At 56.9% G+C, this 23,446-nt stretch overlaps 2 protein-coding genes across 2 annotated transcripts in view; both read right to left on the bottom strand.

The window, feature by feature from the left end:
• Window positions 1–1,426: 1,426 nt before the first annotated feature.
• Hspb1 (heat shock protein family B (small) member 1) lies at window positions 1,427–2,995 on the bottom strand. The gene is made up of 3 exons (XM_076840201.2): window positions 2,477–2,995; window positions 1,849–1,912; window positions 1,427–1,737 (listed from the first exon to the last, which is right to left on the bottom strand). Exons 1-3 carry the CDS (start codon window positions 2,844–2,846, stop codon window positions 1,548–1,550), a joined length of 624 nt encoding a protein of 207 aa, XP_076696316.1. The 5' UTR covers window positions 2,847–2,995; the 3' UTR covers window positions 1,427–1,547.
• A 10,250-nt stretch (window positions 2,996–13,245) lies between these two features.
• Window positions 13,246–23,446, bottom strand: part of Srrm3 (serine/arginine repetitive matrix 3) — a 31,490-nt gene continuing 21,289 nt past the window's right edge. The window contains exons 11-14 of the mRNA XM_076840736.1: window positions 16,579–16,931; window positions 15,932–16,156; window positions 15,694–15,831; window positions 13,246–13,577 (exon numbers count right to left, since the gene is read on the bottom strand). Coding sequence (XP_076696851.1) covers window positions 13,349–13,577; window positions 15,694–15,831; window positions 15,932–16,156; window positions 16,579–16,931 — 945 coding nt within the window. The 3' untranslated portion in view covers window positions 13,246–13,348. The remainder of the gene's footprint in view (window positions 13,578–15,693; window positions 15,832–15,931; window positions 16,157–16,578; window positions 16,932–23,446) is intronic.

The following is a 23,446-nucleotide window of genomic DNA, read 5'->3' as shown; positions in this document are numbered from 1 at the left end:
TCCAGGTCTGTTTGGCTTCCTGGTCCTCAGCCTCCTCCTCCCAAAGCCTCATCAAGCCTTATTTGGTAGCACTTGAAACTGTGGAGACCCTCTCCCTGTCCCTGAGCAGGGTCTGGGCTAATCTGACCACACACACGTCACCCACCTCCTCCCTTCCAAGTCTAGTCACTTCTTTTGAGACATGCTGTTCCCAGGACTTAAGCAGGAGTAATTGTACCTCTTTTCAGGGTTGATGTGAGGATGACACTCCAAGGGCACCTCAGGGCAGCCTCACTGTCACTATGTCTGACATAGCCATGCCTCAGCACGCCAGGGCATCCCTGGTGTCTGTCACAGGGGAACTGCAGACGGCTTAAACCTTGGCTGGCATCTCGGGCCACAGGAACCTGGAGGCATCCAGAGGCTCCTGGCGGGGGTGGGGGACAGTGTTAGGGATGATGGGTGGCAGGCTCAGGGTCTGGAGCTCAGAAATGAGCCTAAGCAGTCTTGGCCTGATGGTAGAAGGGTGGAGAGGCGGGGCAGCATCCTGGCAGACGAGCTCAGACCTGTGCTGCCAGCTGCACCAACACAGTTCCTGCTGCATGTTTTTTCCCCGTTGGCCTTGGTCCAGGTCCAGCCAGGCCTCTCGGGCCCAACCTGCCCTGGCTTCATGCCTGCTCCAGATGTGGATGTCACAACAGGGGCTGCACCAGGGAGTGGACACCAAGAGGCTGGGAGCATAGAGGGCAGCATGGCGGGTATGTGCACCTCTCTTCCCTGTGGAAGCTGCTCCTCCCAGGGCGTTGGGCTCAGGAATGAGTGTGGGTGTGTCTTGTCACAGCCTCAGGTTCTAAGACCTTGTTCCTGGAATTTGGGGGGGAATTTGGAATAGGGTTGGAGACAGGGCTCCAAAGCCCCCTCAGCAGGCTCCTTAGATCCTTCCCTGGGCCTGCTGGAGGGTGGGGGCTGGAGAAGGGCAGACTAGGGAGGGCTAATGAGGTGTGATGGTTCCTACCTGGACCAGTCAAGGCAAGCCCTCCCTCCCCAGGAACCAACAACTAGAACACACTCCTCTGCTAGGCACCCGCCCCTCCTGAGAGAACGTGCCTGTCCTGCATTCAGGGTGGGTCCTCTGAGGACCAAACCCTCTTTGTAGTCAGCTGGAGTTGCCACACCTCCTATTCCTTCTCCATGGTCCTAGAAAGTCCCCTCCTCTGCCCCTACTGCACCTTCCCCTTACCCCAGCTGGGTCCCTGAATACCGACTGGGGGGAGAGGTGCTCTTCCTGGGTTCTTCCCCACACCTGACCCTGGACAGGGCTGGGTCCCCAAAGTCCAGCAGAGAGCTGAGCCCAGCAGGTCCTCAGCTTAGGTAAGAACACAGGAGGCTTTTGCTCAGGGCGCTCACCCCCAGGCCTCCACAAACACCAGGAGGGTCTGAGGCAGTGTCCAGCAGTTACTTCGAATTTTATTTGAGAAAAAGAGAAGGTACATGTATCAAAAGAGCACAGGGGTGGGTGAAGAGGGACGGCCAGTCGTTACTCCGGGTGGACAGCAGGGTAATGGGTTCTACTTGGCTTCAGTCTGCTCAGACTTCCCAGCTTCTGAACTCCCCAGCTGGGCACGCGACTCGAAGGTGACAGGGATGGTGATCTCCGCTGACTGTGTGGCTGGCTTGGGCATGGGGGCCTCCACAGTGAGTGTGCCCTCAGGGGACAGGGAGGAGGAGACCAGAGTGGGGTCCACACCGGGTGGCAGCCTGGACAGGCAGAGAAGGAGAGCAGTTGTTACACACAGCCCCTGTCCCCTTCCCTGCGTCCACTCCGCTGGACCCCCTCCCAACACCCCCCCAAGTTGGGCCAAGACTCACGTGTATTTCCGAGTGAAGCAGCGGGAGATGTAGCCGTGCTCGTCCTGCCTCTCTTCGTGCTTACCTGGGGTGGGGTAGAAGGAGGTCAGAGGCTGTGTGGACCGGCCCACGCCCGTCCCATCAGGCCCCGCTGGCCAGAGGCCCCCCCACCTGCTCCCAGGTAGCTGGGTCTCAGGAGGACACAGATCGAGTTGTCTGGGGGTTTCTGGGGGGGGGCGCTTGACTGTCCGCTCCCGGCGTCATAAGCTTTCGAAAAGTTCCACCCAGAACTTTTCCCACCGGTGGGGGCGCGGCGCTGGGCTCTTGGCCCGGACTGGGCGCGCGCAGGCGCACAAAGCATCGTACACGCCCCCTCCGCTGCCCGGGCCAGGGCCGGGGCACCTGCTCTTAGGGGTCGGAGATGGGGTTCTCCAAGGGAAGGGGCGTTGTTCCTTCTCTTAACGTCTTTCGCGCCCCGGGTCCTTCAGAGCGACCCGCAGCGCGCATTCCGAGCCAAGGGAAGCGGGTCGAGGAACAGGCCTCGGATCTCCCCTGGGCCAGACCCTCGGCCCAGCCCATCCCGCCCTGGGAGGCTCCCGCGGGCTCTCCCCGCAGCTTCGTCCTCCGCAGGGGACCACCAGGGGCTCACCAGTGATCTCCACCACGCCGTCCTTGGTCTTGACCGTCAGCTCCTCCGGGGCGAAGTGGTTGACGTCCAGGGACACGCGCCAGCGGTCGGCCGTGTGCCGGATCTCCGAGACGCCCCTGCTGAGCTGCCGGCTGAGCGCGCGGCTGTAGGCGGGCGCGGCCGCGGCCACGGCCCCGGGGCCCTCGGCGGCGGGCAGCGGGCGCACGTAGCCCGGCCAGGCGCTGGAGCTGAACCACTGCGTCCACTCCTCGGGCAGCCGGGGCAGCCCGAAGGCCTGGTCGAAGAGGCGGCTGTGGTTCGGGTACCAGTCGTGGAAAGGGTCCCAGCTGGGGGTCCGCAGGAGCGTGAAGGGCACGCGGCGCTCGGTCATGCTGGCTGCCGGCTGCTGGCTGCTGGCTGCGCTGGGCGGTTCAATGCGCGTCGGGCTGAAGTCCGAGAAGTGCCGGGCTAGGGCCCCGGCTGCGCTTTTATGGGTCTCCAGCCGGGTATTTTTAGCAGGCGGTGCTTCAGGTCTCTATTAATGGCAATGACCAGTTGGGGGCCGTCCCTCCCCCTGCATTCCTCCCACGGCTTATGAGGGGCAGCGGGCGGGGCGAGGAAGGTTCTGCCCACATCTGGAAACTTCTCTTGTTTAGGAAAACAAATGACAGGAGAGCACGGGAGCTGGAATTGTGCCCATCGCAGGGCGCACTCAGCCTGGGCGTTAAAGCGCTGCGGGAGGTGGCCCGTGGCCCGTCCCATCCTTTTGTTAAGGAGATCAAAGCCCAGAGTGGTTGGATTACTTGTCCAGGGTGGGGCCCCACGACTAGGAAGTGCTAGAGGTAGGTTTGGACCAGAGGGGCCCCATGATGAGTTGTGTCCTAGAACCGAGTGGGGTGGTACTTGAGAGGGTGGACTTCAAGACCGGACTGCCTGAGGCCACTGGATCTGCCACCAAGAGGGTGAACGTGTATAAGTTAAGCTCTGTGCCTTACTTTCCCACGGTGGGACACCAAGATGTTGCTGGTGTTGTTGGAAAGGGCCAGGGATTCAATGACTTCATGCAAGTGAAGACTTTAGCCCTGAGCCTTAGTGCCTCATAGTTGGTAGTAAACTGTTCCCTGCCTGGAATTGGAGATGGCCGAGTTAGCCTTTCCCCTCCCTTCTCCTGAGCAGTGGGGCTGGCCCACCTGGCTGAGACTCGGGTCAGTAGGGAGGTTATTGTCAAGTTTCCCCATATCTATTTTTCCTTTAGAAGCCCTGGCCAGGGAACCTCAGTACAACGAATTTGAATCCAGTCTGGCCTCTACAATTGGCTTCCTGTCTGATTTTGGTCAAGGTCTCAGTTTCGTTCTCTGCAGATTATGGACTCAAAACCTGCACCCCCCCCAACACTTTTTTGTTGTTATTGTTGTTACTGTTGTTGTTACCAGAGATTGAACCCAGGGATGCTTAGCCACCCAGCCCTTTTTAAAATATTTTAGTTAGAGACAGGGTCTTGCTGGGTTGCTTAGGGTCTGGCTAAATTGCTGAGGCTGGCTTTATACTTGAGATCTTCCTGCCTCAGCCTCCAGAGCTGCTGGGATTACAGGCGTGCGCCACCCAAATCCCCTTTGGCTTGTTTTTTTAAAAATAAGCCACTTGAGCCACATCCCAAGCCCCCCCACCTTTGGCTTATGACTCCTACCACACAGCGGGCGGAGTGTGGGTCCAAGAGATGGAGTTCACACAAATTTGCCTGGAGCCTAAGGCTCACCCCTTGATCCTCTTCCCCCACCTGACCACCTCTGGGGTCCAGGGCCAGATCTCCCAGCTCTGAAGGAGGTGCTCAGCCTGAGGGTGCTGCTCCTCTCCCTGCACAGGTGTGGCCTGTTCAGCTTTCCTTCTTCCTGACTTAGGTTCTGTGTTCCCTCCTCTTTAGCTGAGGCTCCAGAGGTTGACTGGCCACTGTCTCTGTAAAGCACCAACATGTCAGCCTCTTCACACTTGGGTCCCCTGGGCTCCCTACTTCCTCTTTCCCACCCCATCCTTCTGGCTGCATGTCCCAGGGTGCAGTCTCCACTCCTGCCAATTATTTTTTTTATTTTTTTAGTTGTCAGTGAAACTTTATTTAACTTGTTTATTTATATGCAGTGCTAAGAATCGAACCCAGAGCCTCACACATGCCAGGCAACTGCTTTACCCCTGAGCCACATCCCCAGCCCTCACTCCTGCCAATTCTATAGGAGCCTGAGGCCTTGTCCTACCCAGACCCAGACTCCAGGGACACTGAAGGGATTGGCAGGTGGACTCTAGGCCACTCACCTTGATGAGCCTCAGTTTCCTTATTATTATTATTATCAGTTGTAGGTGGACACAATACCTTTATTTTATTTTATTTCTTTATTTATCTTTATGTGGTGCTGAGGATGAATTCAGGGCCTCACACGTGCCAGGCAAGCGCTCCACCACTGAGCCACACCCCCAGCCCCTCAGTTTCCTTTCAGAGAGAGAGCTCATGGGTGCCTCTCTTTCCTGCCCACCCGTTCTGCATCAGGGTAGAGTCGGGCTGGGTCATGAGTCCCAGGTCAGCCCAGGAGAGAACCCTGAGATCCTGGAACGCTCAGGGGCCAAGTGTAGGGCACACAGGATGCCTGCCCTCACCCTCTGCCCCTTCCCTTGCTAGGTCACGCTGGGAGCTGGGAAGGTCTCAGCTGGGAGCTCCTGGCTGTCCTCCTAAGCGTCTTAGGAAGCTGCAGGCCTTGGATCCCAGCACTCCCAGCCCCGCCCACCTCCAGCTCCTCTATAAATTCAGGTGAGATCAGAAGATAGAGACCTGCCCGTCTCTGCCCAGGCTGGAGCCCAGGGCTCCCCACCCAAGAGGGAGCTGTCAGGTGTGGTCATGGGAGCTTTCAGGTGGGGCCCTGCCAGGCCCACCCACGCTGCTGGTGGCTGCCAGCACTTTGTAGACACAAGCTTCCTTCATCTTGCCTGAAACCAGGGCGAGGAGAGTCCACCCCGCTGCCCAGGCCGGGGAAGGTGGTGCAACCCAGGTCACACTGACCCGCCTCGCCTGTCACTCACAGTCAGTGATGTCCCCTTCTGTGGGCCGTTCTTGAGGGATGACTCTGAGATCAGAGGGGACACCGAGGCTGCACGGGGAGCAGGGAGGACGGGGGTGAGAAGCTGGGTTTTGGGGTCAGACAGGGCTGGGCTGTTCACGAATCTGGTGACCTCTTGAGCGCACATGTCCCCATCTGCAAAATGGGGCTAATGATGCCCCTCCCGTTTGACAGCAATGCCGCAAGTCCCTAATGTGATAAGGTGCGTTGAGTGCCTGGTGCTCAAACTCCCTCAGTGTTCTCTTGAGGGTCTTTTGCTTTGTATATTGTGACTTCAAACAGTGACAATTACCCAGTTGTATGTGCTTTATGGCGTATACATACGAAGCTCATCTGAGACCCCCTTTTCAGATGAGAAAACTGAGGGCCAGAATTGCCACAGGGTCTCACTGGGTGCCATGGCGCCTGCCAGTAATTCCTGTGACTTGGGAGGCTGAGGCAGGAGGACCCCACATTCCAGGCCAGCCTCAGCAACTTAGCAAGGCCCTAAGCAACTCAGTGAGACCCTGTCCCTAAATAAAATACAAACAGGGCTGGGGGTGTGGCTCGGGGTTAAGCACCCCTGGGTTCAAGCTGGTCAGGGATGGGAAGGGTTAGAGTCCAGGACTCCCACTTCCTCAGGGAGAGACTTCCCAGGCAGGGGGCTTCTGGGACACAGGGGCAGGGGGCAGGACAGGGAGGGCTGGACCAGGCCCTCTGGGGTCCTTGGCATTCCTAACCAAGTGCCTTTGCCCCAGGAGGCTGGACTCTCCACCTGGCAGCTGGGCTTGGCAAGCAGAGCCAGGGTTGAGTGGCAGTGCCCACTGTTGGTGGTCTGTGACCCGCTGCAGCAACAAGACCCTGACTTTCCAGGGGTGGTTTTTCTGAGATAAAGAGAACCCTTTGGGCTGGGGGTATAGCTAAGTGGTACAGCATCTGCCTGGCACACCCGGCCCTGGGCTCCATCCCCAGCACCGCAGAGAGAGAGAATGAGAGAAAGAGTGAGAGAGAGAAGTGGGGGGGAGGAGAACTTTACCCCCATAGGGATTTCCGAGAAGCCATAGTGATGGATCACAGTCCCATCTCCTTCAGTGCCCTCTGTAGGGTCTGGAGATTCCTTCATGGGAGGACCCCTCCTTGTGCCCTTAACCCCTAACTCTGGGGCACTCTGCAGAAGCTGCAAGACCAACCTCCACCCCTTGCACTGTGCCCGAGGTTTTGGCCACACGGGCCTCGCCCTTGACAGGTCTCTGCCAACTGCAGCTCAACCAGCCCCTCCCTTGCTGGCCCAGCCTCAGAGAAAGCACTGGAGTGTTCCGGCAGCTGCTCCAACTCCCTCCGGAGCTGCTGAGAGAGCTGATGACTGATGGTGGCACCAGCCACTGGGTCTGCTGGGACTAAAAATGAGGGCAGCTGTCATTAAAGCAAACGGGGGCAGGGGGCACTAGATCTTTCTGGAAGCATCTAGACACTCCCTCTCTAGGAGTATGTTGCCTCAAACCCAGGTCCAGCCTGCCTCCCCTGCTAGGCCTCTGGTTTCTGGCTGGCCTGGGGGTCACCGCCCACCCCCACAACACTGGGGAAGGCAGCAGGGCTGGGGATCCATCCTCTGGACCCTCTTGCCCTTGGCTGTCTAGCAGAAAGAAGCTGTCTGGCTTGGGAGTCCGCGGACCTGGATGTTTTTGGCTTTGGTTGGCCGGAGGCCAGCACCGTGACTCATTCTCTTCATCTGCACAATGAGACCATTGGACTGCATGTTCTGGAAGGCTCCTTCCAGGGCCATGAGTCAAGTTTCTCCTCCACTCAGCCCCCCTCCGGCCTGCTCCTTCGCAGTCAAAATGCTGCAGGATGGGGGTATTTGGGCAGTGGTGACTGAGATTCTCTGCTTGACCAAACTTAGGTGCCTGAGCGATCTCCTAGGTCATCTGTGCACTTCCTTGTAAAATCCAGTTTTGGCAAGAGCCCAGATCAGTCAGTTAATCCGCAGCCTTCCATGTCTGGTCAGGTTCCTGGTCCTCCTCCACCCCTAATCCCCACAGCTGAAGCCCCACACCCCTTGGCCTGCCTTCAGCTGGAACCCTGCCAGATTGGACTAGCCTGAAGCCCCCTCACCCCCCCCACAAGGCTCCTCTTAGTCATTTCCCATCCGCTGGCCCCACCCTGTGCCTAGGCTGACACTTCCTCTTGCCCCCTGAAAGTGGCACTCAGCTCCACAGCAGTGTCCTGAGCCCGTCTCAAGGTCCTGGATAAAATCTTCCTCACCAGGTTCTGGCAAATGTCACTGACTACTTTCTCTTTTTAACAGTGGAGGCAGGAGAGGGGAGGCTAGGGAGATATTTATGGGGCCCAAGAAATGGACCTTCCTTCCCTGTTGGTCTGCTGGGCCTGGGCCTGCCTGGGGTCTGCTTCAAATCAGGGTAAGGTGATAAGAGGGGATGGGTGTGAGGCCCGAAGAAATAACAAATAGGTAGAAAGGAGAAAGGAAAATAAGACAGGGTTAAATTAAATAAATTAATTAATTAATTCTTGGGACCAGGGATTGAACCCAGGGCGCTTAACCACTGAGCCACATCACTAGCTGGTTCTTATATTTTATTTTGAGACAGGGTCTGGCTCTGTTGCTTAAGGCCTTGCTAAGTTGCTGAGGCTGGCTTTGAACTTGGGATCCTCCTGTCTTAGCCTCCCGAGTCACTGGGATTACAGGCCTGTGCCACCGTGTCCAGCACCAAGTATCCTTTAAAAGAACAGCTGGGAACCCCAAAGTTTACCTCTCGCTTGAGATGATCCACATTCTCCCTCAAATATGCCTCTACTTTCCTAATAAACCTCTCTGACTGGCGTGTGCTGAAATTCTTTTTTATCATATAAGCCAAGAACCCTGCTGGTCCCAAGTTGCATTCCCTCTCTGGTTTAGGAACTCCTTGGACACTTCTTTGAAGACACCTCTTCTCCCATGACCTCTCAGGCAGGAATCCCCCAGACCTATAGGAAATAATGGTTCCTGTGCTGAGGTGGATTTGCATTTCCACTCCAAGGGAGTCCTAGACAGTAGGCAGGTGGAGCTGGGTGTAGTGGCTGGAGGCTGAGGAAGGAGGATCGCAAGCCTTGGCAACCTAGTGAGGCTCTAAGTAACTTAGGAAGACCCTGTATCAAAATAAAAAATAAAGAGCTGGGGATGTGGCTCAATGGTAAAGCCACTGGGTTCAATCCCTGGTACCAAAAAAAAAAAAAAAAAAAAGTGGGCTGGTGGAGGTGGGGCCCCAGAGGCTGAGGCACCCCATGTCTTGGGCCTCCTAGGTGGAGAGCAGCTTGGAGAAGGGGCTGCTGTGGGACCCGCTGCACCCCCAAACCAGGAGAGCACGTGCCAGGCTCAGGAACCTCTGGTGCAAAATGCACACATCCTGGGGAGGCCCCTCCACCCTCTCCTCCAGTCACCGGGCCGCCTGGGAGTTTCCTGTTTCCTTGCCTGCTGCCGGTGGTGGTGGTGGTGGTGGTGGTGGTGATTTTCCCTTTCCCAAGGTACAAAGCTGAGTGCAGGCTGAGCTTCGGGTATTGGGAGGGGCAGTGGCCAAGTGGCCTCTTCCCCAGGGAGCCAGAGAGACTCCCTGGGCTGGCCGCCTCCAGCCTGGGATGGACCCTCTCAACAGGGGAGCTATCTATCTACTCAGCCCAGGCCTGTCTCCGCAACTGGCATTCATTTCTCACTCTCTGTCGCCCTCTGGTGTCTTCTTGCTGCCATCACGCCTCACCTTTGGTCCCTGGCCTCCCCAAGGCTTAGGAACTGTTGGTCCTTTGATTCCCTCATTGACTCATTGGCTCATTCAAGAAGCACTTCAAAAGTGCCTGTGTGGGGGACACAGAGTCCAAGAAGACATGGCCTGGTCTCCAGAAGCTCAGAGAGTTGGGAAGAGAGACATGTCCACGAATAACTGGGATAAGAGTCTGGGACCCTAAGAAGAGGTTCCTAGAAGAATCTGGGGCCACTACAGCTGGGGATCAAAATGGCTCCATGGGGTAGGAGGCTGCTAGGAGGGGCCTCACATCCTGAGTCCACCTGTCTGTGGAGATGGAGAGGGCATGACTGGGGGTCACTGGACTGAGGTGTACTGGAGCCCAGGGCAATGAGGGGACGCAAGGTGGGGGACAGCAAAGTCCAGGTGGAGTCATTTGGAAGGCCTTCCAAGGCCTGCAAGCTGGTGGATGTGATCACAGCATGCAGGGTCCTCAAGGCAGGGAGTTCTGTTTGATTCATTCAGTACTGTGTCCTCAGCACCAGGAATTGTGTTCAGCACATGAATGGCCAGTGATGCATTTTAGAAATAGTGGGAAGGCCAAATCATTTATAATCCAAGTGATTTGGGAGGCTGAGGCAGGAGGATTGAATGTTTGAGGCCAACCTCAGCAACTTAGACCTGGGGTTGTAGCTCAGTGGTAGAGTTCTTGCCTTGCATGAGTGAGGCACTGGGTTCAATTCTCAGCACTGCATATAAAAAATAAATAAATAAATAAATAAATAAATAAATAAATAAATAAATAAAAGGTCCATTAATAAATAATAAAATATTTTTTTAAAAAAGAGTAAAAAGAGGCCAGGGATGTAGCTTGAGGCTGGAATACTGGAACACCCCTGGGTTCAATTCCCAGTATGGGAAAAAATATGTGTGTGTGTGTGTGTGTGTGTGTATATATATATATATATATATATATATATATATATATATATATATATATTTATATATGAATGATTGGAGTGGGCCAGAAAGAGATAGAGGATGGCTGGCCAATAAAGGGGCAAGTGGTACAGAAAGGTAGCAGTCGTATCATTTGGGGCTGCCTGGCTGTGGATATGGAATACCAGAGACTGGGATGGGTATTGGGAATAGGAGCAGCAGAGCCCCAGGCCCCACACCAGGCTCAACAAGTTGAATTTTATGCCCTTCTTTGGGTGTACTTCCTGCCCTCGCCACCAGGAGGCGGGATCTGCAGAGCACAGCCATGTGCAGCTCCCACCCTTTATTCAAGGCCATCTTGCTGAACTTGTATAGAGGGTTAAAGAGATCACCAGGGCTTCTCTGAACATCTTTCTGGTATGAAACAGCTGCTTGTCACTGGCTGTGTCAGGTGCCCCTTCCAATTTGGGGGAAGAGAAACTGGAAAAGGGTGGGGTCATGCAGTGTCCTAGCTGTGGCCACATCAGCGGAGGAGGACCAGGGTTCTTAACCTGGGGCACCTGTAGGGCTTCAGAGTGTCTGAGAGATTGATGTAAGGTGCCAAAGTGGCCATGCACACTTCCTTCTGGGGGATGGGCTCTCAGCCTCCAACAGAGTCTCAGAGGATACTTGGTTCAAAAAATAAATAAATAAAATAAAATTACCACTCAGAGAGAGAAAAGAGGAAGGAGAAGGAGAAAATGAAAAATGAGGTAAGAGGAGGAGCAGGACAGGAGAAGGGCAGGGGAAGGAGAATCTGTATGGATCTATATAAAAGAAATACAATGGGATTAGTTATTTTAAAAAATTAAAACGGGCTTGGGGGTGCACCCCTGCAATCCCAGCAATTCGGGAGGCTGAGGCAGGAGGATCACAAGCTCAAGGCCAACCTCAGCAAATTAGTGAGAACTTGTCTTAAAATAAATAAAAAGGGCTGGGGATGTAGTTCAGAGGTAGAGTGCCCCTGGGTTCAAAAAAGGAAATCTATCACATTGAACCCCTCTTCCAGGCCCTCCTCTGATGCTAGGCCAGGCCAGTGTTGCCCGGAAGTGGCCATCTTTTGAACTCTCTGCCTGCCACTATGCTGAGGACTGCCAATGTAATATTGCATTTTGGCTTCATCTTAGGCCTGTGTGTCACTTAGCAGGAAGTGCAGGGGGCAGGCTTCACACCCTAGTGCTGCTCTGCCATGCGATGAGGGTCCTCCAAGCCTCTTCCGGAATGCTCTGCCATGCGATGAGGGTCCTCCAAGCCTCTTCCCTCTGCTCTGTGCCCATGCACTTGTTCTCCTTGTGTCCAATTTCATTCTTTTTTGGCACTGGGGCGCTTAACCACTGAGCAACATCCCCAGCCAGTTTTTATATTTTATTTTAAGATAGGATCTTGCTGAGTTGCTTAGGGCCTCGTTAAGTGGCTAAGGCTGGTCTTGAGCTCAAGATCCTCCTGACTCAGCCTCCTGAGCCACTGGGATTATAGGTGTCCACCACCGCATCTGGCTCCTTATGTCCAATTTCCTCCCGCTTGAGCCTCAGGAGGGCTCCGTGGACTTGCTCAGAGGCAGTGGATACATATGCTGGTCCCTGCATCTTGGGTGTCACTTCTTCTCTCTGGGGGTACTGAGGAGTCTGATTCCCTCTCAGTCCACATGGCAGGGAATGACCCCAGGCCTCCCTGCCCTCCCCAGTCTGCCCAGATGCCCACACTCACAGAGGCCTGCTCTCACCATGTGCCATCCGGGCACTGAGTGTTTATTATTAGAGTCCAATTTTTATCCGCACCGCGGAGTAAGAGGGAGGGGGAATAGAGAGGGGGGAACCCGGACCAGACCCCAGACCCCTCCCCCCATCAGCGCCCAGGGCATCTGCCCTCTTGGGCCAAGGAAGACTTTGTGAGATCCCTGAGGGCCCCAGGAGGAGGGGACTGGGAGCTGCAGAAGAGGACTGGGGGCCTGCGTCCCCGTCGGTGCCAGGGCAAGGCCCTGGGCCTAGTTCCTGGCCTCCCTTCCAAGGGCTGCACTACCCCTCCCTGGGGAGCCTTGGCTGGCCTGTCCCAACAAAGCCTGGGAGGAGGCGATTCCCTGGGCAGGCCCTGAGGGCACAGGCCCTGAGGGCACCGCACACATTTCCCTATGCCTGTAACCCTGGGCTGTCATCTAGTCGTGTCCCAGACTGGCACACGCTGCCCTTCTCTTGGTGGGGCCCTATGCCGTTGACCCATCTCTAATCCTTCCCAGCTCCCTGTAGCCAGCTCTGTCACCCGACTGCGCTGTTTTGCCCATGGTCACAAGTCCCTGTGCCATCTTCAGCCTTTGTCGTCTTCCACCCCCTGACGTGACCCTCTCTGACCTCAGGGTCAGATGAAGATGTGGTCTTCCACCCCCACCTCCTGTCACATGGAAGGCCTGGCTGGTATGACCTTGGCCCAGGGCTGGGATGGGGATGGAGGGAAGAGCCTGGCCTGGAGACATGGGACCTGAGGCTGGGGCTTTGCGGGCTGCCCAGTCTGGGCCCTCCTGGGCCAGGGGAGAGGTTGGGGGAGTCTGTGGGACCAGCCACCAGCCCTCAGCCAGGGTCCTCCTCCCCAGCCTGGATGGTGGCGCACCAAGAGTTAGGCCATGCTTCCTTCTGTCTAGCTTAGACCCAGCTTGCTGGATACCTCCTCATCTGCCCAGTGAGAGAGAGAGAGGAGAGGAGGGCCCTGGGGGTAGGGAGAGGAGGTCTGGCCCTCTCCAAGGTGTGCCTGGGCCTGCGAACGGAGGTGAGGTGACACAGCAGACTGTGGACTCATGCCATTCTCTGGCAGTAGTCCCCAGCCTGGTGAGCTAGCATCAAGCAGGAAGGGGACAGGGTGATCCCTGTGTTCGAAACGGCTCTTTGTTCCCTGGACATGAAGGTGGGCAGGAGGCGGGCTGGGCACCCTTTTTGAGCAGCACAATCTGGCTCCTCCTACGGGCAGGGCACCGGCCCTCACGGTCTTCCCTGGTCCCATCTGCCCACGTGCTGGCCCCGGGACTTCTTTGTTGCAGTGGGGGGTGCATCCCCCTCCAGATCCTGGGGCCTGGCCTCTCCCTGTGCCAGGGGACCCCAAGCTGGGTCTCTCTGGGCTCAGAAACCCCCACTCTCAGAGCTGCTCCGGCTTTGGTAGCTGGGACTGGGGGTCCGGGAGGGGCTGCGTGTGCGGCTGCGGGTCCCTCGACTGCGACTGCTGTAGCTTCCGTGGCTGTGGCCTGGGCTGGGGCTGCGGCTGGGACTCCTGCTTGAGTAGTCACTGCTCAGGCAGCTGGAGGAGGAGGAGGGGCTGGGCCGGTAGTAGGGGATAGGACGCTTCCGGGCACTGCCAGGGGGAAAAGAGCATTACAGGTCAGCCAGGGCCTAGCTCTCTGCCCTCTGGACTCTCACTCAGGTCCTGAGCCCCATCTAGCAGTGACCAGGGCTTCCTGCCTCAGTGTCCCCTGAGCCCTGGCCTCAGAGATGTCCACCCCCTCCAAATAGAATTTGAATCACTTGCCCTGTCGATCATTTTGGTCTTTCTCACCTGTCCACCAGGAAAGGAGCCAGGTTTCTGCATGATCTGAGATGTGCTAATAAATGTTTGTGGAATGAATGAAACATTTTTTGAGGGGTACTGGGGATGGAGCCCAGCAGTGCTACGAGCCACATCCCCAGCCCTTTTAAAAATTTGTATTTTGAGACAGGGTCTCACTAATTTGCTGAGGCTGGCTTTGAACTTGGGATCCTCCTGCCTTAGCTTCCCAAATCCTGGGATTATAGGCGTGCACCACCACGTCTGGCCTGCACCCAGCTTTGAATGAAACTTTGAACAGCGCTAAGTAGTGTCGTGTGTGTGTGTGTGTGTGTGTGTGTGAGAGAGAGAGAGAGAGAGAGAGAGACATGTGTATGATATGTGTGCAGCTGTGCACATGCGTGGTGCTGGGGATGGAACTTTCACATGCTAGGCAAGCACTGTGCTGCCGAGCCCCGCCCAGCATGGCTTCTTGTGAATATGACCAACCCTGCTTCTCTATACCCCAAGGAAACAAGAATTTGGGCTGTTCAGGTAACTCAAAGGGAACAAGGACACCCTGGCCGCTGCTGCCGTGCTCAAGGCCTGGCCCAGTCCTACTGGCGCCCACTCTTCACTCAGCTACCTCCCGCTGGCCCGGAGTTAGTTTGAAGGCACGAGAGGCTGTGACCCAGAGGAAAGAAGAGAGAGGGTTAAGAGGGCTAGTGTCCCATCGCAGGGTTAATTCTGAGGAAGAAAACAGGTGTCAGTGGGGAGGAGGAGGCAGCCTGGAGAGGGCTGAAGTGGGTGCCAGGTGGCAGGGGTGGAGGCTTTCAGGTGTCTCAGGACCTCCAGCTGTGGGTGGTGTGTGTGAGCCGTCTGGGTGTCCCAAGCTTAGCAGTCTGGCCTCTAGCTATGGGTAGGGAAGGAGGCAATGCCTTCTCCTCCCTCAGGACTAGGAAGAATAAGTGGAAGAATCTGACCCTGTTGGAGTTGAAATGATGCTCAAGGAGCCCTGCTTACTGTACACACATGACAGTGGAGACCCAGAGAGGCACACCAATCTCCCAAGGTTGCCCAGCAAGACAGTGACAGAACTGGGTTCAGAACTTCTTCAGTAATTCTCCACTCGTGCCAGGCCAATCCAAGGCTTAAAGGTGACTTTAACAAAGACAAGCCATAATGTCACCTGGAAACCCAGGCCCAGACCCTTCCGGTCCTAGCAGAGGAGCGCTGACTTTGGCTTTGGCTTAACCAGCCACACCCTGGGCACAGCCTTCCTGACTGCACCTGGTTCCTCCACAGCTGCCCCAGAGACCACACTGCTGTGCCTCCTCCTCCAGTTCCCCAGGGCTTGGGATGTTAGTGAGAAAAGGAGAGGCAGACAGACAGACAGCTGACCGGAGCAGACCAGCTCACATGACATCTCCCCGGCAGCCTGTGGAGAGGGGTCCACCGGGCCCCCAGGCTGGCCACAGGCCACTCAGCACACTGGACCTTGAGATGAAGGAGAAAAGGAGACATTATTGCGCGGAGGTGGGTGTGGGGAGGGAAGAACGGGCTCCAGAGAGATGGCTGGACCGTCCAGAGCAGAGATTCATGCCTGCTGAGGTGCCCACTCAGACCCAAGTACAGAGCTCTCTCCCCTCCGTGGGCCTTCAGGCCCCGGCTGGGACCTTTCCTTCTAAGGAGGCTCCTCCACCTGTCTGATCCCCAGCACCCCAGCCCCTCCAGCCCACCTTTCCCTTCTCTCCTGGGTGAGCCCATTCCCTTCACTGAGTCCTCTTCCGCTCCTGCCACTGTGGCCCCTTCCCCGCCCCGCGCCAGGCTCCAGTTGGCCATTGGAGAAGGTCCCCAGGCTGGGCTGATGAAACCTCACTTCCAAGGTCACCGGTCACTGACTCGGGTGGCCCTAGCCCTGCGCCCACGCCCCCCAGCCCCTCCGTACCTGGTGATGCGCCGTGGCTCCATGAAGCTGGGCGAGTCGCGGCGCCGCTTGCGGATGGGCGAGTAGCTGCGCGAGCGGCGCCGGGCGCGGGCGGCCTCGGCTTCTGCATGCCTCGTGCGGCCCTCTCCGTCTTTGTCCCTGTGGGGCCGGCCCGAGGTGAGCGACGGGACCCGACGGCCCGGCTCCTCAGGCTGGGCCCCCTGCAGCCACGACCTCTGCGGGGCGGGCGGGCACTCACCGGCCGACGGCTTTCTTGGGCGACAGCGAGCGACTGGGGCTGCGGGCCCTCTTCTCCGCGGATCGCGAGCGGGACTTAGAGGGCGAGCGGCTGGAGCTCCAGGACCGGGGGTGGGCACCCGGGCTGCGCGACGAGCTCTTCCCCTCCGGGCCGCCGCGCCTGCCGTGCGGGTCAGGGGACGGCGAGGTGCTGGCTGGCCGCGCGCGCGCGGGCCGCTCCTTCACCCTGGAGGCAGCACAGAGAGGGGGTTCAGCGGCGGCGGGGGTGGGGTGTCCTAAGTAATGAGGGGAGGACTCAGTGCGGGGCAGAGGTAGCGTAAGTTTGGGGAGAGTGATGAGTGAGTCCAGGGGACAGCAGGGTGTTCCTTGGGCTGGGGCGGGGGATGATCAGGTGGTCCGTGGGGGGAGTTCAGCAGGCGGACAGTGTTCCCTGGGGTTTTGGACCAGTGGGGGGACAGGGAGCTCCGTGGAGCGGGGCCATCCGTGAAGGGAGAGCTCCCTGGGGAGGGTCGTCCATCAGAGGGCAGCTCTGTGGGCGGGGGCTGCTCAGTGAGGGGGCGATTGCTGGACGCGGAGCCTTGGTTGGGGAGCTGGGGGACCGCTGGCCATCGAGGAAGGGGCTCTGTGTGGGGTGGGGCCAAGGCTCACCGTTTCCCGTGTCCGCCGTGGCCTCGCTCGGAGCCCGGCTCGGGCCCGGGGCCCGGGGCGCCGCCACCGCCCGAGTCGCTGCTGGAGTGGGCCTGGCTGACCGAGCGCGACGAGCCCCGGGGCGGCGCGGGCCGGGCTCGCCGGCGGCCCCTGCGGCGGGGTGCGGACGCCGAGGACCGCGAGCGCCGCCGCCGCCGCCTCCGCCGCCGCCTCGCCCCGCCCGCCGCGCGGCCTCCGCGGCCCTGCGACGACGGCGCGGATCGCGGGCTCGGGCTGTCCTTCCCCCGCGCGGGCGGCGTGGGTGCCGCGGCCGCTGCCTTGTCGCGGGCCCTGGGCGAGGGCGAACTGGGCTTCTGAGGGGAGAGAGGCAGAGAGGGCACGGAGGGGCGGAGAGGGCGACGGACAGAGCCAGACGGAAGGGACGGGCCGGGGAGACAGAGCGGAGCGAGGTGGAGAATGGAGAGGAGAGGAAGAGACAGAGACAGAGAGACAGAGAGAGACAGAAAGAGAGAGAGGTAGGTGAGAGACAGGGACAGTGCCAGGGGGAAGTTAGAGAAGCAGAGAGGAAGAATGAGAGACAGGCGAAGAGGACAGAGCCAGCGAGAGAGCGGGAGGTCGAGGGTGAGAGAGCGGGCGGGTGGGGTGGGGGGAGAAAAGGAGAGAGGGCTGTCACCGGGCCCGGGCGAGGGCTGCCAGTCCCGGAGCATCGCACACACGGTTCCCCGCGCCTGCCCTGCCTCTGCCTCTCTGAGTGTCCACCTTCTGGCCTTAACAGTGCAGCTCATGCAGGATTCTCGGCATGCAAAACACAAGAGGGACGGAGCGGTGGGGGTGGGGCTGCAGGGGAGGGGGCTCTAGGACGGGCACCGGGGCTGGCATTGACCCCGCATGGGACGGACGATTCCCGGCAGAGAGAAGAGAGAGGGCGGCACCGGGAGGCCGGGCCAGGGCCAGCCCACCAGGCCAGGCCCCCCAGCGCAAGGGGGTGGGCTAGGAGATGGAGGGGGTCACACGGCACACAGATGGGGGAGGGGCGGGGAGGGACAACTGAACTCAAAACTGAACCGAAGAAAGGGAGGAAAACAGAAAGAAAAAAAAAAAAAAACCAAAAAACCAAAAATCCACAAATGTCATTAGATACCAAACTCAAAACCAATGATCTCCTGGGGAACCTGACAGTTTTCTGTTAATATTTTTCTTTCTTTGTTTTCCGGCCCTGCAGAGAGCTCTGGAGCTGTCAGTAGCACCCGACTGTCTTTCTGTTTCTCTCTTTTCTTTTTCTTTTTTTTTCTTTTCTTTTTTTTTTTTTTTTTTAAAGTTCTGATTTTTAAGTCCCTCTTGGTTAACGTCCACTTACCAATAAAGTGGCACTTCCTCCTTTAGTAGGTAAGGTGTGTAAGAGAAGGGAAAAGTGTGGTAGCATAAGTTCATCATTAGATTCACAAAAATGCAAGAGAGATAGAGAGAGAGAGAGAAAAACGCAACCACCCCACACTAGGCCTGAGAAGAGGCCATGCTGCCTCTGGAGGGAGGACTAGTAGCGTCCGGCTCCCCAGGCCACTGGGCACCTCTTGGCTGACTGCCAGGTACAGATGCCAAAGGTTTTAAATTTTTAATATATTTTTTTTTTTCCAAAAGCAGATTTAGGACACGAGGATCAGGATACAGAAAACCAGAAAGGGCACCTGGTACCATCAAAAGGGTCCTGGTTGAGGACCAGGGGTTTGAGAGCCTGCCACTACCTCACCAAGGGACCCTGGCCAAGTCCACTGTCATAGTCTGGGCCTCCATTTCCCCATCCACAAAATCAGGAGGTTGGCTTTTGCTTCCTATGTCTCTTCAAGGGCAAGTATTCCCGGATTCTCTGTGTGACCTGGATTCCCCTCCCCATCCCTCTCCCTGAGCTGAACTCACTGGAAACTGACCCCTCCTCCTGTCCTTGGGCTCTCAAGTTGTAAGAGTTGACAATACCTGTTTGTTTATAGGCCTGTCCCCAACATCTCCCCAGGCATCATTAACAAACTGACTTCAAGCACCTCCAGGGCAACCTGGTGTCTGGCTCAATACCTGAACCCCAGTTGTTATCAGCTAGTAAGGCCTCAATACCACTTACTGAGGAAGAATTGCCCTCAGAGGCAGGTAGAGCCAGGGTGTGAGCCCCACGGGTTAACAGGCACAGCCAGCTAGTGATTGGTGCTTGAAGCAGCCAAAGAACACCAGCCACGGCTGGTGGGAGCAACAGCCCAAAGTCAATGGGGCCATGAAGACCTGTCTGGGAGAGCCTGGTGTCCCCATAGGTGGGCAGAGTGAACAGGACCTGCTGTCGAGGTACTTCTCTGGCAACCCTGGCCCTCCTGATCCCCGGCTCAGGCCTCACCGAAGGCTGGCAGAGCTGAGGTGGGTTGTTCAGCCTTGGCCCCCATCCTCCCTCCACCGGGCCTCACCACTCCACGCCCCAGCCCTAGGTTCTCTCCTTCAGCATTCTTCTCCCTTGAGAAGAGGCAAATGAGAAAGACGACTCCAGGATCTTTAAATTTGCAGTTTCTGTCCTTTGCCCTGGAGGGTCAAAGAGCATCAAATGAATGGGTACCATTCAATTCAAGGTACCCACTGCCCAGGTGGATGCTGGAGCCCTCCTTCAACAGCTCTGCTTGCTACTCTGGTCAGAGAAGCATTGAGGTGAGGGGGCAGAGAACTCAGGAGTCAGGACCCAGATGTGAACCATGGCTCCAAGGGAGAGGAAGCTCAAGGTCATTAAGTTCCTTCCCACAGACATGCAGGACCTTCTTCCCACTGTCTTGGGCTGGAAGTGAGGGGCAGTGTGAGGAGCATGTAGGGTCTGGGCTGGAGGCACCCACCCAACCATGGTGCTGTCCAGCCACTGGGGTCCCAGCCTCTGAGCCAGGCCCCTGGACTGAGCTGGATGCTTCCTGCCTAGTAAGTCTTGCAGCCTGGGCTCCCCCCACATCCCTCTCCTCTGCTCCAAATCAACTGTCCTGCCCCAGCCCAAGGTGACAATAATTGGCAAACTGAGACATCTTAGGTTCAAAGTGATTCAAGTTTGCTATGAGACTTTTTGTAAGTGACCTAATTGTCGGGGGAGGGTCTCAGTTTCCCCATTGGTAAAAAGCGGGTAACTGGAGTCTTTTTCTGTCCTTACAGGGTTGGCCTGTAAAGGGACTGGGAGACACGGTACCCTTCCAGATTAACAGGCTCGGAGCAGTGCATGAAGGCCTGGGGCCTCTTGGTGGTGTCCCTAGAGGCCCAGTAGGCAGAGGATGGGAAGGTGCTACTGGGTATGGGACACATAGAGCTTTCCCTGGGGGAAGACTCTTAGGCCACCCTCAGGTCCTTCTCCACCATTCCTCAGAAGCCCCTCCACCCCCCAATACCAGGCATGGAGCCTAGGGATGAACCTAGGGGCACTTTATCGTTGAGCTACATCCCCAGCCCTTTTTATCTTGAGACAGGGTCCTTGCTAAGTTGCTCAGGCTGGCCTCCTGCCTCAGCCTCCCATGTGGCTGGGATTCCAGGGGTGTGCCCCACACCCAGTTCCTCTAGAAGTCCTCAAAAAAGGATCACCATGATCCTGCCAGAGGCTGAGCAGTGTCCTCAGCATCTAGGTCTCATTCTTCCCTCAAAGGAAGATCAGAGGCCAGACACCACGGGATTCCATACTCCACAGCTGGACAGGACTGTGGGGGCCAGAGACCTCCCAATGACTTCTAGTAAGCCTGCTCTGTTTTCTTTTTCCTCCTTCTTAATGTTTTCTTTCTCCCTCCCTTTCCTTCCCTTTCTTTCCGTCCTTCTTTTGCAGCCTGGCTGGTGCTCTTGCCCCCTCCCCAGCCTCTCCTGGCCTCCAGGTCGAGTCAGGGTCACTCCTCTGTGACCCCACAGCAGCTCATCAGTTCCTTCTGTGCCAGGGCTGGGACCACTGTGATGAGCAGGTGCTGCCCACCTGACTTCCAGCTTCTGCTCAACAGGCAGAGATCTCTGCCAGGCTTCCAGCCTGAGGTTGGGAGGGACCACAGACCCAGGTCTGCCTGCTCACCTCCTGGCAAAGACACCCTGCAGGGCCTCGCCTGTTTGCTCAGCGTGTGCATAAGCAACTGAGCCTGAGCGACTGAGCGAGTGAGTGGCAGCCAAGGGGCCTTGCCTGCCTCAGAGGCCCTGCTCCCTGCTGCCACTTGCTAGCTGACATTTTTGCTTTGGCTCCTGTAAGAAAAGCTTGAGGGGAAGAGACCATGGGAGGATGTAGAAAGGGACAGTATGCTCCCCTGATCCCGGGACTCTGAGGGCCAATGACAGGATGGGAAGCTCTAGGCCTGTTCCCTACTGCCTCTCGCAGTGGTCACATCTCTCTTGTGGGATCCTGGGCACATCAGACCATCCGCAGGACGAAGCCTCCGGGCCCCCAACAGGTTGGGAGGCTGCCTCTGTTCCCCCTCTGGGAAGAACAATCATTTTGTCCCCCTCCCAGCACCACCCCTGGCCTGCAAGAATGTTCTGAGTGGGTGAGTGCCCAGCACCTGCCCTAGGGTAAGCGTGGGGTGGGGAGTAACAGCCAGGCCTTCTCTTTTCAAAGTTGAAGCTGGAGGCCCCCTGAGGCTCAGCATGGTTGGGACACCACATTTCTATAGACACTCCCTGGTGGGAAGGAACCCATTAAATGTGGGTCCCTGAATGCCTGCCTCTAACTCTGGTACCCTCAGTGTGGCTGGATGAGCACTGGGTAGAGAGTCACAAGTCTCAGGACCTAAGCCTGGTTTTGCCTCAACCCCTGGGGGAATCCTGGCCCCCTAGTGACTGTCCCTTTTGGATCATTCTGCACCAATGGCACCATTAAGCTGCTTGAGTGCAGAGGTTGAAAGGAGGCTGGGAGTCGGGGGAGGGCTGTCCAAGTTGGTTAGTGGGTAGGGGAAAGGAAGGGAAGAGTCCACTTCATCCCCCAAACACCCCACGGAGACTTTGTCAAATTGGTCTTCAAAGTCCTGCACCTGCTCCTGGCCGGCTCAACCCCTGCAGTTATTAGACCATCACACCTAAGAGATGGAGCTTTGAGGCTCAATTTTAGTGCCTGTGGGTGCCCCAGAGCCCTGTGTCTCTTACCCCCAAGTTCCATCCTGCTGCCAGAAAACGACCTGTACCCAGCCAGGGGTCAGCCTGGTACAGTTGGCCCAGACCAGGGCGGGGAGCAGGGAAAACAGGCTCTTTCCTTGTGCCTGATCTCAATAAAAAACTCCTCCAGGATCTGGAGGTCAAGAGGCCCAGCATATCCACTCCACCATTGCCTATTGCCCAGGTGGACCCTGAGGGCCAGGGGCTGACCAAACACCCAGGGGCTGGCAAGGATGAAGGCAAGGGGTTTAGAAGCTCTCCAGACAACAGAATTCAAATTGGCTCCACCGCAGTGCGCAGTCCAGGGACACACGGTTGGATGCTACACCACACAGAAATGCATTCGGACAACAAAATGAGAAAGAGGGAGATGGAGGAGGGCCTGGGGCGGGCAGAGGGGTTGTATAGGAAGAAGGAGGAGATGAACTAGAAAAGTCATCAGGGGAAGTGAAGAAAACCAAATGACAAACCAGGGAACACAGATTTGCAGCTCATTTGGAGAAAGTGCAAGTTACAAATGAGTAGTCACTCAAATAAAGAAAAGGGAGGAAGAGAAAACCAACCAGAGCCAGGTTGAGAGAAAGAGAGAGAAAGAAAACCACATTCAAACCAAGCAGAGTGGCGGGGCTTATCTGAGATGGAGCAGGGGCAGCGCACAGCGGAGCCGGGATACCTACCTTCTCAGTGGTCAGGGACAGGAATGCAATAATAAAAAAGAAAAGAAGGTCTCCGCATTGGGAATGCAGACGGGGCAAAGACAGTGACGCTCCTGCACTCCCCCTCTGAGCCAGCAGATGGGCAGCCAGTGTGTGGTGGTGGGTGTGGGGTCTGGTCCCAGGGATGGGAAGGGGCTTTTGCCCAGCCATTTCTGTTTGCTTTTTTTTTTTTTTTTTTTTTGAACCACAGGCTTTGACAGCCAAGCTTTCCTCAATTCTTTACACAACAGGAACCTTCCAGAGAGCATGCAGGAAGCGGCTGATGGCAGCAGAACCACAGCGGGGTAAAGAGGTGGTGGCAGCATGGGAGAGAGGCCCATGTCCAGGGAGAGGGGAGGAGAGGAAGAGGGATGGACAGACACAGAGAGGCAGAGACAGAAACAGAGAGAGGAGAAGAAATGAGAGGACAGATACAATGACAGAAGGAAACAGACACAAGGAGGCAGAAAGACAGACAGGTGGACGCAGACAGAAAGAAGAGAGAAAAGTTAAAGCTGTTTAAACAAGGCCGGAGTGGACAGATGCGGTGGAGGAGGCGGGTGCATTTAAAAGGGAAGACAACCACAATTTCAATCGGGAGGACCGGTCCTGCGTCAGATCAACCCCTGTCCCTGGCCCTCGGGCATTGGCATCGTTTTAGCAAAATTCATCCTTCCTGCCTTCTGGCTCTGTCCTAGGAAATGAGGGGAACGACCTGGGAGAACTGCAGAGCCTCCTTCTCCTATCCTGGCCGCCCTGCTACAGCTGTGGCCGCTGCTCCTCCTGAGGGAGGCAGGTCAGGGAGGGCCAAGGCACCTCTTCTTGAGGTCACTGGAGGCTGCCCACTGTGTGATGAAATGTTGGCCAGAGAGAGCACGGAAGGTTTGCCCTGAGACTTCTCTGTCGCTATCACCAAATGGTGCCCCCTCCGAATCTCCCTGACACATACATATATACATATATTTATTTATTTATTTTTCAGTGCTGAGGTCCAAACTCAGGACTTGGGCAGAGCGCCTGCTCTACCACTGAGACACACCCCTAGCCCTTCCTTG

The sequence above is a fragment of the Callospermophilus lateralis genome, chromosome 19 (assembly GCF_048772815.1).
Source record: "Callospermophilus lateralis isolate mCalLat2 chromosome 19, mCalLat2.hap1, whole genome shotgun sequence".
In the NCBI taxonomy this organism is placed as follows: Eukaryota; Metazoa; Chordata; class Mammalia; order Rodentia; family Sciuridae; genus Callospermophilus; species Callospermophilus lateralis.
Note: the sequence above shows the minus strand (reverse complement) of the source record. Positions and strands in the feature narration are given on the sequence as shown.